At 34.1% G+C, this 21,466-nt stretch overlaps 1 protein-coding gene across 6 annotated transcripts in view; it reads right to left on the bottom strand.

Annotated features, from left to right (window-relative positions):
- Positions 1-803: 803 nt before the first annotated feature.
- The window catches only part of Creb1 (cAMP responsive element binding protein 1), a 63,936-nt gene continuing 43,273 nt past the window's right edge, over positions 804-21,466 (bottom strand). For 4 of the 6 annotated variants that reach the window (XM_013362786.4, XM_005335116.4, XM_005335117.4 and 1 more), the window contains one exon: positions 804-6,915. In XM_013362786.4, coding sequence (XP_013218240.1) covers positions 6,771-6,915 — 145 coding nt within the window. In that variant the 3' untranslated portion in view covers positions 804-6,770. The remainder of the gene's footprint in view (positions 6,916-21,466) is intronic. The other 2 variants (XR_001230069.4, XR_005738090.2) reach the window with 2 other exon arrangements.

Raw genomic sequence — 21,466 nt, 5'->3', positions numbered from 1 at the left:
GAGGAAAGGGACTTTTCTTATTTCAATATTTGTCAAGTAACAACAAAGATATGAAGAGAAGACACGTATTCTGATTTTACTGGTGGTCTAAGCATCTGAACACAGTTTACAGGTGACCACATGATCTGACATTCTCAGCTATAATCTGATTTATGCCTGTTGTCCCCTTTAAATTAATATCACTTGTTCATGCTCAAAAACATCTCTGTACAATAAATTATGTGGTCACTCTATGTAGAAGAGGAAAAATGAAATGTAATTCTTTCAGTATAGTGGCAGGTATACCAGGCTTAAAACATATCTTGGCAATTAAGGAATACCATACACAGGAATAAATTAACTACTTACTTTCAGAAATCCCAAACCTTATTTCAAATATAGTATGGGAGAGAATCTTTTGTTCTTAGGCCTCAAGCAAAGAATAACCACATTTCCTTCCTTTCTCTTCCATTTTATGTGATCACAGACGTTCTCGCTTTTCTTTCCATGCAAACATGCATTTTATGACATTGGAGAGAGTTGGCCATGTTTTCCTTAGTATCTCAGGAGAACAATAACATCTCCAGATCCTCAAATAGGGTACTGTTCTAGCTTACTCAAAAAGTCTTGTGCTAACTAGGAGTGAAGTAAAATTAAGTAACTGAAGATGTAATTCTAACTGCTGTGCAACACAAGCTTGTGATAATACTCTAATGTAACTTCTGCTTGCTTAACAAAATAAACCCAAGTCCAAGAAAATATGATTTAAGATTGACAAGCAAGTATAAAAAGATAGATTCCCATCCCCAAAAAAGAGACTTACAGAGTTTTAAAAAGCATATTTATGTGTCTGCACATAAATGTTTGTGTAAAAAGGGCATTATGACAGTTGATACCACAAAGATTACAGTAAGAAAAAGCACTTTATGACAATATTTCACAAATTCACAAGAATCACTTTAATATACAAAGCAATTGCTACCATTCTGAACACAAAGCAGCTACTATGTACATAGTGTTAATAAAATGCATTGTAACTCAGTACATTTTTTCTTTACACATAAAGCACAAAAAGATTTAGATAAAAAATTAAAACAGGGATGTTTTTAGAATGTAGGGAATCTTATATTTACTTAGTATTCAACTCCAATAGAAACATCAGAGCTAAAAATTGATACCCTGTTTTGTGCTGATAGTTTTTGGGGAGGTATTCTTTACACTAATCCTCAAGGAAAAAACAAAAAACCAAACACTCCAAACACCTTTCTAGGAACTTCCCTGGTTATTCTGTTTCTAAAAAGTTTCAAGGGATGCATCTGGGTTAGAAATAATTCCTTTTGCTGGAAGGGGAAGGGAGGATTACAAGGGATGCATAAAAATCAGTCAAGGACAACTTCACAATGGAAAATTGCTAACTAGCACTCTTCTTTGCCACCCCTAATAAATCTATACTCACAGAAAAATGTTGACAAATTATTTCCCACTTTTAATATAAATAATTTTATTACATACACATTGGAGTGGCAACCTGGATAAAAATATGTCTATAAAGCATTTACCAATTCAATTTTTAAAACGTAAGAAAATAAAACCTCCCAACACAATGGTAGATCGTTTCGTGTGGTTAATTAACATATTATCTACAGGGATTTTCTTCCTTCCCTACCAATTTTTAAACCATCTCAGATTTATTCTCACAGCTCTGAGATGCTCCTCAGACAGCTTAGAAATGCCATGCTTCTACAGACAATTAAAAATTAATGCCTGTAAAAGTAGGCAAAATGTGAATTGCCTACTCTTTGACCCTTTTTAAAGATATTTCCTGTAGACTATTCTTTTTTCCTTTTACCTGCTGGTGAGAATAATTTAAAATGTATCATGTTTTATCCAGCTGGGATCTGCACCCCATAGTACAAGGATGCAGACAGGTCAATATTTTCTCTCTGTGCTAAACATTTCTGCCTGCTTATAATATCAACTTGCTTCACAGGCTTTTTTCTATTTTTTTTTTAATTTTTCTTTTTTTAAAAAATAAAATTTCAAGCTAAAACACCTGAAATATAATTCTTCTATTCAAATGTTATCTGGTCCCTCTTAAGTTTGTCTGCCCCCCGAGGACCCATACAAAGGCTTAAGCTACATTCACTCATCAGTAAGAACTTATCATAAGCAGATGAGACAGATGGAACTGCAGCACCCTGTTTGATTTGTATGAATTCTTCCATACTGACTCAACTTAATGATATGTTCAACCCCTCAAGGATTAATGCCTCTCCTAGCCATTGATTCTAGAATGTCAAGGAAACCAGTTCCTAATACATAGAGTGACTCTAGTCAACTGAAAACCCAATATTATTAATATTAACAATATTCAAGATGTATGTAAGCCACCCAATAAAAAGTTCTAGTTGTTCTTTGTACAACTGAGTGAACAAATTCATTTCATAATTTTTCACCTAAAGGCTTACTTAAAGCACACTTCATACTTCCCCCTTCTTATCTGAAATTCAAATTTAGGTAGCATTTGAATGTTAACAAAGCCAATTTAAAAATAAGAATAATTTAGTAAAAATGATTACTACATTGTGGTCTCCCATAATAATACTTAATTGCTTTAAAAATATTTTACTATTCTGAAAAATGAATTATTTTGGCAAACTACACATGATATTAATGTTGGGGTGAGTATAAAGTTACTCAAAATTAGAAACAAATATTGTTCTTTTATTTTCCCTTCAGTCTTTATCCATGATGAAAAAACTTATGTTTGAGTCCCTTTTTTTAAACTGGGATAATCAAACAGAATTTCCATATTTTTGCTTTCACAACATTTTTAAGGCAAGCTTTTAGATGCTAAATGTTTTAATTAATGAAAAGCTTCCATTTAAGAACATCACATGATTTGGAGAGAAGAGAAAGACTAAAAAGTCAATTGATGATGGATGAGGAAATTTCTTAAGTTGCTGATACCCAAACTGGGTCTTTTTTAAAAGTGCAAGTTACACCAAACATTTACAAAGAATTAATGTAAATATAATCCAAATAAATATACAACTTTTGTTTTAGGTCAATGGGAAATAATGTACCAACAGTTTTCTGGGTTACAAAAGCAACAAAATTGGGAAGAAATGAAAAGGTATATAATTACTGTTTCTACTACATGAGTAAGTCCTGCAAAATGAAGCAGCTTTTGATAAACAGAGGCCAATTTGTTAATTAGCTGACTATAGTTGATCACAGAATTAAAAACTTTATTAAACATTAGAAGAAATCTAGATTGAAGTCACTTCAAGTAAGTAAGAGCATCCTGGTTTATACAGCCTTGTTTTTTCCTAAGCCTTTGTATGATTCCACCTGTCACAAATGGTCAAACAGTAGGGATTAGTCCCAAGACAAACTTTAGCCAGATGACTTCTGATCAGACAGCCTGCTTGATTGGTATTGTGCTTTCAGATACTAGCACTGTTGCTGACCTACTGCCAAAACACATTTTCTGACAAAATCCCTGCTCAAATAAAACAATAAAATTCCTCCCCCAGGATGATTTTTGAAAATCAGTGGTTTCTTTTAAAAGCTATCTTCAAAGTGTTCTTACCACTGTTAATAGCTGCCAGAGACAAAGCAGAAAAAGAAAAAAAAAAAAAACTTGGGGAGAGGGGAGAACTTTTCAAGTGACTAGTAGCAAAGAAAACTAATGAAAAAATAAAATACTTGGAAGAAAATTAGAAGATAAAATCAATCATTGAGTGCCAGAGTAATGCAGTCATAGAAACTATCAGAAGGGATGCAATAGGACACATAAAAATGTAAAATTTCATCTGACCTCAATATACTATAATACTCAGCATTCCTGACTTAAGAGCTCTCAGAGCTTTAGATTATATACTGTATGTATATATATATATATGTACACATATATTATACAAATGCCATTTCTTCACCCCCCCATATCTAAACAAACAGAGCACCTATGACAATATTATGGTTGCCAATATGGTACTTGAGTTTGAAAAAGAATGAACTTAAAATTGCATCTCATGATAATGTGAGCACATTGGATCTAGCCCTTTCTAAGCCACTTTTCAGTTAAATGCTATCAAAGCATGAAAACTCATGAGTAATATATCAAAAATAAACCCCTCCCCAATCATTTTTATTAGTTAATCTGTCCTATAGATAAAAGTGCCACATGGCCCTATATTTGCAAAGTGAGCAGTACCAAACTTGCTATTTTCTAGGCAAATCAGTAGCATATGTACAGATTCCTATGATATTTTCATTCCCTTTTGGCCAATATGAAGAGAAAAACATTTATTACTGGTTATGTGGCCACATATATTCTTGGTACAAGATTTTTTTTTATTATGTCATTTTCTTAATAAAGATTCTCAAAGTTACAAGCTTAAAAACACACTTTTTTCCTTATTCTCATATTAAAAAAAAAAAAGCCTGCACAAAAGATGCTTGATTTCTGTCTGTATAAACTGAAATCTTCAAGTCTCTCCAAGAGTCTAAAACAGATTTAGCAACACAATACATTTCTCACCTCATTATTAAGTAACTGACTTCAAACCAGTGCAATCATACTCAAGGTACAGAGAACAGGTCTTTATAACTTATAAATGCACCCAGGTAATATGAATGTGATTGCCTTAATTTATCAGGGACCAAGAGGACCACCAACTTCCTAGTTAAGTAGAAAGCCGCAACTTTTGAAAACTTGGACAATTTTAGAGATTACAACTTGCTACACACCAATTTTTCACTTATAAAAGACATTCAATATGTTCAATTTGACATTCTGACTAAATGTGAAATAATTCCAGTTTGTGAACATATTTGTGATTTTTGCTTGGTTTCTGTTAACACCAAGGTTAGAAAATGATATCTATGCTGGTATACAAACAATTTTTATGCTATCATTTTCCCCATAAGCTCAGCAGGACAAACATCAAACTTTACAGCCGTTTGAAAGCCTTCTTGAGAATCTGGTGAACTGTCCAAATATAAAGACTACATCACTCAATTCTTAGAATGATGCTCCTTCACAAACTCTGTTCATCCTTGAAAAAAGACAATGGTTTGTTACAAACAAAAATATAACATTTACAAATATTAAAAATCTTTTTTTAAAAAATGGACCCAATAAACTAATACTAGTATCTGCACAATGTTATCATGATAAACAAATTTAACTTTCTTAAATAAACTATGACTAAATAGGAAACTAATTTTCTAAGTTGCTTGACTTTTTAAAAAGGAATTTCCTTCTCAAATAAAAAATCATAATCTAACATCACATCAGTCTCCAATTTAAAAAAATCTACCTTGTTCTTATATTTTTCTTTTAAAGGGTAACTTTTAAATTTATCAAGCTTAGTGAATAAAATGAGTTAATTAAAAATATTACTGGAAACAATGTATGATACATACAAATACAGACTGTTATAGCCAGAAATTAAAATAGGTAGCTCCTTTATAACTGACAAAGGCTATACAGCATATTGGAAACATAAAACATAACTATCCTTTTAAGAAGAAAACAAATGTTTTGTAAGAATGATAGTCCAAATATTATAGTACTGTAGATTCTGAGGAAAATTACTTTACTTGTGCACATCTAACACTGTACTTCTTAGAACCATATCCTTATCACTTCTTCACTTAAAAAATTCACTAGAGGTTCTCTGATAAAAGTATGTGAATCTGGAAAAGATTTAAAAATCAGTATTTTTCTATAACACATAAATATACATCACTTTGTTTTCTTTAACATCTTGAAGGCTTTTCTGTTGGTGGTACAATGTAAGTGCAAGGGGCAGCAGCAAATTAGAAATATCTTTTTAAGTAAATGAGTGACAATATAAATATTTTTGAAGGCGAGGACAAAAACTTTTATTTAGAAACCTTGTTATATAACTCAAGGGATGGTTTACTAGCCGGCATCTTTTTACTAAGATTTAATACTAACTAAAATAAGCTTTGTACTTTTATTTACTTTGATTTAATTTAAAATTCAAATGACATGCTTTTTCATTCAGTTGCTTACTTCTTTTAATGTATTCAAAAATGCTGAACACACCCAGAACTGGATTAAGAAGCAACAACTGCCCTAGGAAAGAGCTATCGTTAAATACAGAATATTTTTTTAAGAACCAAGGACAACTTTTCCGTACTAAAGAAAAGAACATACAGAGAAAGTACTCCGAATTCATTCCTAATTTCTTCAACACCATACTAAAATTCTTTTTTAGAGGGTGTATCTTTTAACAATTTTACATAATTTACAATGAAAATGTGAAAACATGTCAATTTGGCAATCAACACTTCCTCATTGCAACTTACTTACTTTATGCATGCGGCCCACACATTACTTCAGCTCAAGAGGCTGGGGAAATTCTGTCCCTAAGGCAATCAAGGAGCTCAGCACAAACCTTGAAATCATTTAAAATTGAAATCATTTAAAAAAAGATTTCATTTTCCTCATTTCCCCCATCAATTTACAAGTAAACAAATTATTACTTCTTGAGGAGGGTTGGAGTTGAAAAGCAGAAGTCTCTTCATGATTCCTGGCGCTGCAAATTTCTTGAGGGGAGAAGTGGAGGCAGGTGTCGGAACATTCACAGTTTAATGCAAAAGCACAAATGAATGAAATTCTGTAGTTGCTTTCAGGCAGTTTTGCGCATAGAAAAAAAGAAATGTTTAGAAAATAAAATGTTTATTTTTGTCTTTCTGGTTGTGGCCAATCCAGTCCATTTTCCACCTTAACAGGTGAAAATTTAAATCCCAAATTAATCTGATTTGTGGCAGTAAAGGTCCTTAAGTGCTTTTAGCTCCTCAATTAGTGTCTTGTTTTGGTTTTCAAGCACTGCCACTCTGTTTTCTAAACATTTCACATATTCTTTCTTCTTTCTACGACACTCTCGTGCTGCTTCCCTACAAAGAAAAAAGAATGGGAAAAATTATACATGATTTTCATATCATTTATTTTAGATTGCTTTATTTTTAGAAAAACAGTTCAAAACATTTTAATGTGTATTGTGTCTGAAAGATACAGAATGACTTTGCAATTTCCTTATATCAAATTTTGATATTCTATATGGAAGGCTGATTAAAAAACAAACATGAAAACTCCATAAGTAAAAGTTAAGTGATCACTTAAAAGCTTCATCTTAGTATTTATTAAAATGCCTATCATACCTGTAAACTTGACATTGTATCCATATCAGTAATAACTAAGATATACTGAAGCAAAATTCTTTAAATAAGAAAATCTTATAAACTGATAATTTCAGGGCATTTAAAAAAATCTATCAGAATCTCTTCAAGATGGAAAGACCTACAATGTTCGTGGATAAGAATTAATATCATCAAAATGGCCATATTACCAAAAGCAATCTACAGATTACAGATTCCATTAGGTTCCCATCAAAATACCAATGATGAGGCTGGGTATAGTTCAGTTGGTAAAGTGCTTGCCTCGAATGCACAAGACCCTGTGTTCAATTCCCAGCACCACAAAAACCAAACAAACAAAAACAACAACGACACTGGAATCAACAGTTCTAAAATACATATGGAAGAATTAAAGTCCCAGAATAGCCAAAGTAATCCTGTGCAACAACAGCAAAGCTGGATGAATCACAATACCTGATCTCAAATTATTCTATAGAGCTACAGTCATAAAAACAGCAAGGTACTGGCATAAAAACAGATCTAAAATCCTCATACAGTCATATGGTCCATGACAAAGATGCCAAAGCCATATGTTGGAGAAAAGATAGCCTTTTAAACAAATGGTGCTGGGAAAACTGATCTGAAGAAGAATGAAACTAGATCCCTCCCACCCTATACAAAAATCAACTCAGTGTATCAAGGAAAGACCATTCCAGAAACAATGGAAATGCTAGAACTCCAACATACTTATTTTGTAAGTGCTGATTAATGAAACTCCTAACACTTCAGAAATAAAACCAAGAATTAATAAGTGGGATGGCACTAAAATAAAAGCTTCTGCACAGCAAAGGAAAGAATAGCATGAAGAGAGAGCCTACAGAATAAAAGATAATCTGCCAGGTACTCTCCTGATAGGGGATTACTAAAAGAAACTTAACCAGACAAACTAATAAATACTAAACAAATGGACAAAATATCTAAAAAGGCACTTCTCAAAAGAAAAAAAAATACAAATGGCTAACAAATATATGAAAAAATGGTCAATCTCCTTACCAATCAGGAAGGTGCAAATCAAAACTACTGAGATTTCATCTCTCCAGTTAGAATTGTAATCATTAAGAATACAAATAACAATTGCTGGTGAGGATGCAGAGGGAAGGTACACTTATACATTGTTGGTGGGACTGCAAAAAATTATTGAAAGCACTTTGGAGATTCCTCAAAAGACTAGAAATGAAATCACCATATCAGGCAGGTATCCTACTCCTTGGTTATCTATCCAAAAAACCTAAATACATGCACACCAATACTTATAGAAGCACAATTCAAAATAGCCATGGAACAAGCCTAGCAGATGAATGGATACAGAAAATGTGGTACATACATACAATGGAGTTTTACTCAGCCATAAAAAAAATAAACAATGTCATTTACAGGAAAATATATGGAGCTGGAGAACATCATGCTGTGTGAAAGTAAACCAGACCCAGTCAAGGGTCCAATGTTTTCTCTCATATGGGAAAGCTAGAAAGAAAAAAGTAATTAAAAAAAAGGATCTCTTGAAAATATAAGGGAGATCGATAAAGCAAGGGTGGGGGACAAAGGTAGAGGGAAAAGGGGAAGAACTGGGGAGGTAGACTAAATTATGCTATGTGCATGTAGGAATATATCATAATTCCTTCCACTTTTATATAACTATAATGCACCAATTAAAAATAAAACAGAAGGAAGACCAATGAAGTAGAGGAAGGGGATTAGGGGAGGAAGGAGAGGAGGGAAAAGGGAAGTACTGGTGACTGAAATAGAGTAAAACATGCTAAAGCATTTATGAATATGTCAAAATGAACTCTGCTATTATATATAACTGTGTTATGGTTTAGATATGAGGTGTCCCCCCAAAACTCATGGGTAAGACAATGCAAGAATGTTCAGAGGCAAAGCAATTAGATTACGAGAGCTGTAGCCTAATCGGTAACTGTAGGCAAGTAGGGTGTAACTGGAGGAAATAGGTCACTGGAGATATGCCTTTGGGATTTATATTTTGTCCTGGGTAAGCAAGTTCTCTCTCTGCTTCCTGCCTGTTACGGCCTGAACAGTTTTCCTCTGCCATGCCCTTCTGCTATGGGGAGCGGTCTCACCTTGAGCCCACGGTTATGGAGTCAGCTGACCATGGAAAATACACTTTCATTTGAAAGCCTTTGCAGAGCTTCCACAGAACTTGGAGTTGATTGGAATCTCAGCAAATATTTTTTCACCCGATCTTGTTGATACTTGGCAGGAAAGATGGGTATACCAGTTACCCTTGGCTGCCCAAATTTCATTCTTCTAGGTTGAAGGGTTCATTGGCAAGAACTCTTTGAATTTTGAACCTTCCAGGTTCTTACTGGATATATTGGTTATAGCTATAAAAACTATAATGCACTAATAAAAATGTTTTTAAGAAAGAACATAAGTGATGTTGGGAAAACATGTAAAAAGAATGAGATTCTTCCCCTACCTTATATAAAAATAACACAAAATGTAGCAAAGACTTAAACTTAACACCTAAAACTATAAGACTTCTAGGGGAAAACCTTTCTGAAACTGGACTTGTCAGTGATTTCTTAGATATGACATTGAAAGCATAAGCAAAAAATTCTGTACTTATAAGCACACAAAACAATGAAAAGGCAACCTATGAACTGAAATAAAATATTTACAAATCATGTATTTGATGCGGGAATAATACCCATAATATATAAAGAACTTCTACAACTCAACAACAAAATAACTAGATTAAAAAATGGGCTTAGGCCATAGTAACAAAAAAGGCATGCGGGCACCAAAACAGGTGGTAGACCAATGGTACAGAATAGAATAGGGCATGGAAGAGGAAAACTGTTCAGGCCATAACAGGCAGGAATCAGAGACAAACCCACACAAATACAGTTATCTCATACTAGACAAAGGCACCAAAAATATACACTGGAGAAAAGATAGCCGCTTCAACAAATGGTGTTGGGAAAACTGAAAATCTAAATGTAGCAAAATGAAATCAAACCCTTATCTCTCATCCTGCACAAAGACTTAAGACTCTAGAACAGAGACCCTGCGCCTAATAGAAGAAAAAGTAGGCCCAAATCTTGTCAGCTTAGGAACTGACTTCCTTAACAAGACCCCTAAAACACAAGAAGTAAAATCAAAAATCAATAATGGGATGAAATCAAACTAAAAATCATCTTCACAGCAAAGGAAACAATGAAGAGAGAGCCTACAGAATGAGAGAAAACCTTTACACATGTACCTCTAATAGAGCATTAATCTCCAAGATGTTATCAGAAGAAATATAATCAATCAACAAATATATTAAAAAATGTTCAACATCTTTAGTAATGGCAATTATCAATAATAGAAGCAACAATACAAGTTGGTGAGGACGTGGGGAAAAAGGTACACTCACACTTGCTGGTGGGGCTGCAAACTGGTGCAACCACTACAGAAAGCAGTATGGAGGTTCCTCAGAAAACTTGGAATGGAACCACCATTCAACCCAGTCATTCCACTCCTCAGTTTATACCCAAAGGACTTAAAGTCAGCATATAATGACACAGCCACATCAATGTTTATAGCAGCTCAATTCACAATAGAGAACTATGGAACCAACACAGTGTTCTTCAACAGATGAATGGATAAAGAAAATGTGGTATATATACACAGTGGAATATTAGCCATAAAGGAGAACGAAATTATGACATTTACCAGTAAATGGATGGAACTGGATAATAATGCTAAGCAAAATAAGCCAATCCCCCCAAATCAAAGGCTGAATGATTTCCTCTGATATGTAGATGCTAATTCACAATAAGGCGGGGTGGAATGGTGATGGAGAAGAATAGAGGTACTTTGGATTAGACAGAAGGGAGTGAAAGGAGGAGAGGGTATATGTGGATAGAAGGATAGTAGAATCAACTGGACATTTTTACCCTATGTGCATATGTGGATTACACAGAACTGGTGTAACTCCTCCACATCATGTATAACGTTAGAATGAGAAGTTATACTCCATTTATATAAGATGTGTCAAAATGCACTCTATTGTCATGTGTTATTAATTAGACCAAATAAAAAAATAAAATAAAAAATGGGCTTAGGACTTGAATAGATATTTCTCCAATGCAGGTAAACAAATGGCCAATAAACATGAAAAGATGTTCAACATCAACTAATCTATAGGGATATGCAAATCAAAACCACAATTATCTCACAGACATTAGGATGGCTATCATCAAAGACAACTACCACTTCTTTCCACCATCTGAAAACACCTATTGTGGACATGAAAAAACTGGAATACTTTTGGACTTTTGTTGGGAATGTAAAACAGGACAGCTGCTATGAAGAGGGTTTCTTGAAAATTACAAAAAGAATGTGTCATGTGATTCAGCAATTCCACTTCTGAGTATCTGTTGCATATTTGAGAATATACCTAACCCTACTTAATTATACACTTAAAAATAGGATGTTAAATATTTTTAACCACAATTAAAAATTATTTAAAAATCTAATAGATTGACAAGAAAACTATTATTTAATAAACTGATAACCATAAACTAGTAAACTCTTTTTTAGCTCTATGTGGTCAAAGGCCCTCTTATTTTTTATATCCTCAGTCTAGTAGGATGAGTAAAAGATAGGTACTTATTTTTTAATGAATATTAGTTAAAAGCAAAAAGATTTTAACTCTTTAAAATATGAAAACCAACAATTTATAATCAATCATTTACAACAAGGGCAAGATAAGTGTAGTAGTTAATAATATCTTCAGTGGCAGATTCCTGGGTATAAGAGGTTTCTATCCCTTACCAGTTATATAAGGCAGATGTAAATTATTTAACCAGATGAAAACTCAAAAGGTTCATGAAGTGGTTGGGGCTATAGCTCAGTTGGTAGAGTGCTTGCACAAGGCCATGGGTTCAATCCCCAACATCCCCCCCCACAAAAAAAAGGTTTATGAGAAATAAATGTTAACATATATAAAGTACATGAAATATTATTGTATTGTTAAAATGTTACCTACTATTTCTAGATAACTCAAATGGTAGGATAATTACATCAATGTTAATGGGGAGTGCTGCATATAATGTTTCTTTTTTTTCATGAGAGGCATGCACATAATCTACTGTATCACTTGGGCATTTGAGAAAAGTTGTTTGGAAATGGATTAAAAATGGTCCAACATTCCTATAAATACTGAAAAAAACAAGTCAAGAGGTGCTTTGGGGCTAGAGGAAAGCTGGGATCTAAAAAGGATGATAGTGGGAATGATTTAGAGGTCAATTTGGATGCTCTCTACTTGATGAATTCTAACACTCAGAGAAATGTAGGCTGTATGCGTATTCACAAGTTTAATTTCAATCACGGCTGACTAGTCTTTTTTCTCTTGCTTTCTCTCCTCCATTACCTGACAATGTACAGTCTACAAGTTGAATTGCCCATATGAATGCTATATCTACTTGTTAGTTTCCAAAGCTAAATTAATATGATCCTATAGATTAGTACCTCCAACCTTTTTCTACTATAATCATATACTGCAGTATTGTGAAAGATTCAAGTATATATTCCTCAAAAGAAACATGAAACATTGGGCGAGGAAAATTAACTTTTTCTTTTTGCAAGACCTCTTGGATCCTTTCCATATACTAATGTGAAATGAGGTCCTCCTCCAAAGAGAAATTCCACATAGCAGTCCTAAACATGACTCTCTTGGGCTGGGAGAAATACTAAATGTATTTCTAATAACACCAATGTATAGAATGATGCTCAAGTTAATCATCATTTAAAATAAACAAACTTGGATACACATTTAATACAATATAGTATACTAGCAAGAGTTCTGAACTGAGGATCAGAAATTCTGGATTCAGATCCTGGCTTTGACACTAACTAGTTGAGTAGTTTCTAGTGGGTCCTTCCCCATTCAAGAACTGCTTTCCCATCTGTTTAAAAATAAAGAAAAAATAAAACAAACTCATCAACACATCCCAAACTAAGGTATAGGTTAGCTTTGTTAGGTACATGCAAAGAATAAATACGGTAAATCATTCTAAAGCATTAATTTTAATTGATGAGGTGGAAGGCATTTTAATATTAAATACTATATCTCAAAGGAGAATACAGTATTAAAATGAAAAATAAAATTTTAAAATTGAAGATGGCGACTTAAATTAAAGCTTCTTGAAACTTTCTGTCAAGATATTTTAAGAGCAAGAGAACGAAAGAACCTACCCAAGGAACTGGTCTAGGGACTCAGTGTGCAAATCAAAGTGACCTCTGATGTCTCTTCTAGTACAAAAATAGGATTTTGTGATTCTAAGAATTTATGCAAACAGATGGCCTGTAAATTCTGAAACTGATTTAGACATACTTTTAGAAAAAAGTTCTTTGCTTCTATAAGATATTCTTATCTTATTTACTCCTCTTTCAGCATCTTCAATCCTTCCTTACTATGTGCTTTTTCTTGTTTGCCTTTAAATATTTATAGGTTTTTACAGTCTTCATCCACATGAATTATTATATTAATTTAAAAATGGGTATATTGGTTCTGGCTTCTACCCTAAGATGTAGAGAAGCAAAAAGAAAGATATTCTACTCTACCATGGGAAAAAGGACGAACCAAATTCATGAGTGTTTTCAAATCTATCAGAGACCAAAGGCTACACAGTAAATTGATCCAAAATTTAAGGAGGCAATGCCTCAAGAAGGGAGGAGACAAAAACATGTTTATCTTGGATAGAGGCAACTGGACAATGGTAAAAAGATGGAAATCTGATAAAGGCCAGAGTGAGTGTAAGCTGGTGGGACAGTATTTAACCTTTTAAAATTCCAGTAATTAGGGAAGTCTGAGTGCTCTTGAAGTCTTTTCTCCATGAACACACTATCAGTCATTCATAGAAAAGACGTCAAAGAGTCCACACACCGCGGAACAACATTTGAGTGGGAGGGAGTTTATCTTCATTTTGGAACAAAAGATTAATCCATTCAGGCAGGGCAACTACCACTGGCCTTAGGGCATTGGTGAGTACTGAATACAGTTTGGGGAATGTGTGAGGCCCTATTTCTTTAAGGATGTGCAAGAGAAGACCATACCTATGAGACCAACAGAAACGCAAAGTATGCCTAAAACCTAGTCTTAATCAGAACAACAACTTCAAATAGCATTAGAATGCTAATGAAAGAGGAAAAGGAAAGAAATAAGAGCTTACAGATAGATCCATGTAAAGCATATCACTGGCTGGTGATCCTGATGAAGGACATGGACATTCCAAGTCTTCTCATCATCTGCCTGATCCTCTCTGCATTGTGTTAACTGCTCTGAAGCTCCACAGCAGCCTCCTGACCCTGGTGAGAATGGCGACTTCTCCTTATGATGGTTTCCTCAACTGGCTGTCAACTCCACACCAGGAGAAGACTCCATCGGTTCCTGACCTGGTCACTGTGGTCTGAGTGAGTGTGCATCTGCTGGACTTAAGGCCTAAGACCTGACACTCTAGATCTGGCACTTGAGCTTAGCATGCAGAGGGAGTATCTGTATAATCTGTCATGATTAAGTGTGTTTGCAGTACTTAGAGTTCACTTAGAATTACTTGCCTTGAATTGATTATGTCTATTGCACTGTCCAGGATTAAGGATTGTCATTTTCTTAAGAACGTATAGAGTGAAATTGTATTAAGTGATTTGAGTGTATAAAACATTAAAAAGGGCAGAAGCATGTGGATCTTCTTTATTTCGACTCCCCTTGACTTCATAAGTCACACCTTTGCCCCCCTCACAAATCTCCTAGAACTAATGAAATTTAGAAAGGTCATAGGGTAAAAAAAAGGTCAATATGATTATTTGGTCCTCCTTTTGGCAAAATTCCTAAAATCCTTGGATTCTCCATGGAATAAGGTTTTGTATGCTAATAAGTTGACAGATGGCTTGTTAATCCCTATGTAGTTTCAGAATGAAGACCAGAAAGACCGGGGTAGGATTAGAAGGTTGGGACTTTCAGCCCTATTCCTGAACCTCAGGGTAAGAGAGGGATTTAGGATAAAGAATAATACATTGAGACTTAAAGGAAATATCCATGAACCACTGAGATGCAGAAAGCATGGTTGTAAATCTTGAGCAACAGATCCTTGGTTCATTCCCTTGTAAAAAAGAGAATATACACATGCAGGGGAAACTGGTAGGAAATTACATAGACCCACTCGCCTCTAGTCCCCTATAAATATTGAATCCCCACACAAAGGCAAGGCTTCTCATTTGAGACAGCCTGAATTCTCCCTTGAATGTATATTTGTTTTCTAAATAAACCTTTGTGTATGCCTTTATCTAGCTCAAGCTGAAATTCTTTTTCATCATGTATGCCAAGAACCTTGTTGGTCATGAGTTAAATTCTCTGCTCTGCTCTGGAAACTCCTGGTACCCTTGTCTAGAGACTTCTCATCTCCCATGACAAGAGGAGGAAAAGGGGGTAAAGGTTGAGTAGATCACCAAGGGCCAGTGATTTAATCAATCACGTCTAAGTAATGAACCTTCCATAAAAACACAGAAAAACTGGTTGAGAAATTTCTGGACAGCTTAACACAGGGAAGCTGCCTGTAGGGTATTATGCCCCCACTCCACAAGAACCTGGGACCTTTCTAGATCTTGCCTTACATATCTCTTCATCTGGCTGTTTACTGGTATCCTGTAAAATATCCTTTGTGACACATAGTAAAGGTGTTTCCCTTTGTTCTAGCAAATTAATTCAAACCAAGAAGAGTCATGGGAACTCTGATTAATAGCAGGTTGGTTAAGATCACAGAAAAAAATAACCTAGAGCTTGCAATCAGAATGCAAAGTAAAGCAGAGGTCTAGTGGGACTGAGCCCTCAATCTGCAGGATCAGATGCAATTCCCTTTTTTGTTTAATTGTTTCTGAATTAGAGGATACCCAGCTTGTGTCCCCTGAAGAATAGGTTGATTGCTTGGTGTTGTGGGAAAAACAATCTCCATACTTTGGTCACAATAGTCTTTTTTTTAAATTTTTATGTGGTACTAAGCACCTCACATGTACTAGGTAAGCGCTCTACCACTGAGCTACAGTCCCAGCCCTACAACAGTCTTCTATGTTTACATGGTGAGTGAGAATACAGAAACTAGGTTTGGCCAGGTGCAGTGGCGTATGCCTATAAGTCCAGCAGCTGGGAAGGCTGAGGTAGGAGGATCAGAGTTTAAAGCCAAAGCCAGCCTCAGCAAAAGTGAGGACCTGTCTCTAAATAAAATACAAAAAAGGGCTGGGAGTGTGGCTCAGTGGTTGAATGCCTCTGGGTTCATTTCTCAGTACAAAAAAAAAAAAAAAAGGAAAGGAAACTGGATTTCGTTTTTCCCATATTCTCAAAGTCAATTTTATTTCTATTATATACTAGCAATGAACTGTTGAGTATCATTTCAAGTAGTACCTGCCCCCAAACAAAAGCAAAAACCTCAGAACTACTTAAGACTTAGTATTGTTAAGAATTAGTTCTCCTCCATTTGATGTACAGACTCAAGGCAATCCTAATCAAAATATAAGCAAGCTTTCTGTAGACACTAACAAGCTGATTTTAAATTTATATGAAAATCCAAACAATTCTATCCTAGAGTAACAGGGTTGGAGGACTCCACAGTCAAATTTGAGACTTGCTATGATGCTGTGGTAATAAACATGAGAATGTGGAACTGGTGAAAGGATAGACACACAGATCAGTGAGGATGTTAGCCCAGAAAAAGACCCAATCAACAGTCCATTAATTTTTGACAAAAGAGCAAAGGGAATTCAATAATCTTAAAATTTTAATAAATGGTGTCAGAACAAATGGATACCTATATATAAATAATGAATCTTGATATATCCCTCGCATATCATATAAAAGTCAACTCAAAAGTGATCACGGGCCTAAATGTAAAACTATAATGTTTTTAGAGAAGAACAGGAGAAAAATCTGTGTGATTGTGGATTAGGCAAATAATTCTTACATACAATACCACAGCATGATTTATAAAAGAAAAAAACATTGATGAACTGGATCTCATAAAAATGAAAACCTTTTCTTCTACAAAATACAGTATTAAGAAAATGAAAAATAAGCTACAAACTGAAAATACTTGCTAATCACATATCCAACAAAAGACTTGTATCCAGAATAAAGATCTCAAAAGAAAAAAACACCAACCCAATAAAAAGTAGGCAAATGATCTAAATAGATACTTTAACAGAGAAAATATTCAGATGGCAAATAAGCTTAACATTAGTAGTTACAAGGGAAATGCAAATTACAACCACAATGAGATACCATTTATATACCTTATAGGATAAGGATTAAAAAAAAAAAAGAACTAATAATATCAAGTTCTGGCAACAATATTAAAAAACCTGGAACTCTCACACACTGTTGGTGGGAATACAAAATGGTACAGTCATTTTGGAAAACAACTGGGCATTTATAATAAAAGTTAAATATATATTTACATTCTACCCTGCCAACCTCCTTCTAAATATTTACCCAAGTAAACTAAAAATTCATATAAAAAACCTTTGTCTAAATATTTATAATAATATATTCCTCCCAACAACCAAAATAAACTTCAAAGTGAAAAAAGATAAAATAAACAAAAAACCATAGTGCATCTATATAATGAAATGTTAGTGATAACACCAACTACTGATTCCTGCAACAATATTAATGAACCTTAGACACATTTTTCTAGGTGAAATAAGTGGATCTAAAAGACTATATGATTCTGTTTATATGAAATTCTGGGAAAGGCAAAACTATAACTGTTTAGTGGTTTTCAGGGATTCAGGGAAGGCGTAGAAGCTGATTAGTATCACAAGGGAGTATTTTTTATTTTTTTATTTTTTAAAAGAGAGAGTGAGAGAGAGAATTTTTAATATTTATTTTTTAGTTCTCGCAGACACAACATCTTTGTTGGTATGTGGTGCTGAGGATCGAACCCGGGTCGCACGCATGCCAGGAGAGCGCGCTACCGCTTGAGCCACATCCCCAGCCCAAGGGAGTATTTTTTAGGACAGTATTACTGTTATGTATGGCATTATGGGGGTAGATACATGATACCATACATCTGTCAAAATCCATAAAACTATATAAAAAAAAGTGAACTTAGCTGTATGTGAATTTAAGAAGAAAAAACAGAATATTGGGGAATCCTAGACTGAGTGAAGATGATGAGAAATCTAATGTTGATGTAACTTCACTAAAGCAGGGTGGAGAAAAGGAATCCTAAGTACCTTTGGAAAACAGCAATTTCATGCAATACTACAAGGCTGAAAACAAAAAGAAAATAAAATATTACACTATAATTAGGTAAATTTATTTCTCACAGGGGTACTCATTATCAACTCTGAACCTGCTTCACATGTACATTAGAGCTAAACAAACATGTAAGCCTAGTTTCTGTCATAGAAAGAATTACAAATAAGCAAAGAGGGGGAGGCTAAAATGAACCCTGTGGTTATAGATTAGTCAGTGATGTTATTATGAATCCATTCATTTTAGTGTACATGTATAGATATAGAAATAAGGACGTATACATACACATCTTTCCTAGTTCTATGTTGAGGCCATACAAGTGTGACCTTGGTAGCAAATAGCATAATCTAGTGCCCAGTTCTTGGTTTCTAAATAGTATTTTCCAATAAAAAAGAACAGGGCTCATTGGAAAAATGGCTGATTCTGAAAACAAGATGAAAAATTGAGTATAGATAATCCAGTAGTGCAAGAGAGGAAGGTGCAAAAGCGGGGGTAGAGGGCATGTTCAAAGGATACAGAAAACAAACTGGAAGAGCTCCCAATGGCTAAAGTTGGGACAATCTGAATAATATAATAATGATAGTAATGAATTATAACCTCCCCCAGTTACCATGAGTCTATATTGATGTAAATAAGGGGGAAGGCACAAAATATCCTTATAGAAAAAAAAAAGTTAATAAAAGTAGAAGGGATGAGAGAAATAGAAAATTCCCATGAGAATACCATAGTAATAATTACTGTGGTATAATTCACTGGTGAATATAGGTTGAATATCCCAAATTTAAAAAATCTGAAACTTAGGAACAGACACATTACTTAAAAGTTCTGGATTTTGGATTTTCCAATTAAAGATGCTCAACTGGCTAAGTCTATATAAATATTCCAAAACCAGAAGAACTCTGAAATCTCACATTTCTAATTCTATGCATTTTGGATAAGGAACACTTGACTTGAACTAAAATCAGTGGGCAAAACTTACAGGGAGATACTTACATAGCTTCCAAGCATCTTCTTTAAAAAACAAACTACTTTGTTGGTTATAACATGTGACCACAAATTCTTTGATAGTCTTCCCCTTAAATGTAGGCTGCACTTAGTGAAATCATTTCTAAGGAATGCAGTATACAAAGAGAAAAATTCTACAGTGGAGTACTTCAACCAACTGATCAAAAGTTAATATTACCAGTAATAAGTCTACTGGTTATGTTTCCTGATATGATGTAGCAAGAGGGGCACAATAAATCACTGCAGGATTTTTTCCCCAAAATTGATGACCTCTATCTAACCATAAGAAAACATCAGACAAACCTCAAATGAGGGATATTCTATAAGAAGTCAGATCCCTACTCTTCAAAAGTGTCAGATACAAAAAGCTATGAAACACAAGGAAACAGAAACAATTAAATGCAATGTGGTATCTGGATTGGATTCTACAAAAGAAAAGGAATATAGGTATTAAAAAATGCATAAGTCTGAATAAAATGTATAATTCACTTAATAGTTTTATACCAATGTATTTCTTAGTTTTGATAACTGTTATTCTGCTTATATAATATAGTAGGAATACAGGAAGCTGAATAAAAGGTATCGGAAACATCTTTACAACGTGTAAGTCTAAAGCTATTTGAAAATAAAAGGTTAAAACTGATCTATTAAAAATGTATATATAGTGCTGGGGTGGTAGCTCAGTGGTAGAGTGCTTGCCTAGCACACTGAGTGGCACTGGGTTCAATCCTTAGCACTATATGAAAATAAGTAAAAATAAAGGTACTGTGTCCAACTACAACTAAAAAAATAATATTTTAAAAATGAATATATGTTTTTATTTGTATCGAGGAAAAATATACTCTATATAATAATTTGGATGGTTCAATTAGAGTTGATATTTTTAGTTTATACTTTTCTAACTTACTTATAATGAGCTGTTTTATCTGTGTAATACATCTTTAAAAATGATAACATATATACTCTTTAGTAATCTGCTTCTGTCCATGAAGAACATTGTTCCTATCTCAGTAAAAAAATACATCTATTTTCTTTCTTAATGAACAGCTGTATGTAGTTGAATGAAAGTACCTTAATTCATATCAAATATACGTTGTTTACCCTATCATTTGTGAATCTGCCTTTATATCTTCATTAGTCTTCTGACACTGTTAAAATATTGTTTGTTTGCTTTGCTATTTTATATAAATCTATTTAACCTTTTCTTTATTATTTTTGTCCTTAAAAGTCTGCTATTAAAACCCCCTGTGCACGCTAATGTTATATAAAAGCAAAAGTGGTAAATTATATTACTTTTGTAATTTTCCCCTCCTTGCTTCCTATGGAAAGAGCTCCCATCCAGTCTGCTGACGTTGGGCTTGTCCTTGTCTGTGCTGTGTCCAATGGAACACAAGTAGACATGTTGTTCACCATAGTCAAGCAGACGCTTTAAAAAGCATTGCCCTTTTGCTGTTGTCAAAGGCTCCTCTCAGAGGTGCTGCTGCTCCTTGGGGCTGGGATTCACGAAATAGACAGCATGTGAAGAGGAGCCATGGGCAAGTGACTTGCAGCTGTCAAAATGTAACTTATAAATGAGGAAGAAATATGTGTTCTAAGATACTGAGATTTTGTGATTGTTACTGTAGCAACACAAATAAATACAACAGCCATTTATATTTCCTCTTTCACAATGCTTACCACTTATTTTCATTTTGGAATAAATGGCTATTTGGAGACTGTAGAATTTCTGAGTCCAAACTTTTCCTGTCCAAGCTTAGTTTAATACAGGTTATGTTTGATGTATATAGGAGACATTATTTCTGGTGAATATGTCAAGAGTACTCACTATAAGCAAGGAAATTTATGGGGATTCTGGGGTCACAACCCAAAGCAACTACTGTAGTGTGAATCTTTTATTATTACCTTAAAAATAATTTTACTTGTCTCTAATCTGTGAGCAAAATGAATACCTAAGAAAGCATTCCATGTTTCACTTCCTTGTTACATATCCAC

This window comes from Ictidomys tridecemlineatus, chromosome 7 (assembly GCF_052094955.1).
Source record: "Ictidomys tridecemlineatus isolate mIctTri1 chromosome 7, mIctTri1.hap1, whole genome shotgun sequence".
In the NCBI taxonomy this organism is placed as follows: Eukaryota; Metazoa; Chordata; class Mammalia; order Rodentia; family Sciuridae; genus Ictidomys; species Ictidomys tridecemlineatus.
This window is presented reverse-complemented; position numbering and strand designations above follow the sequence as displayed.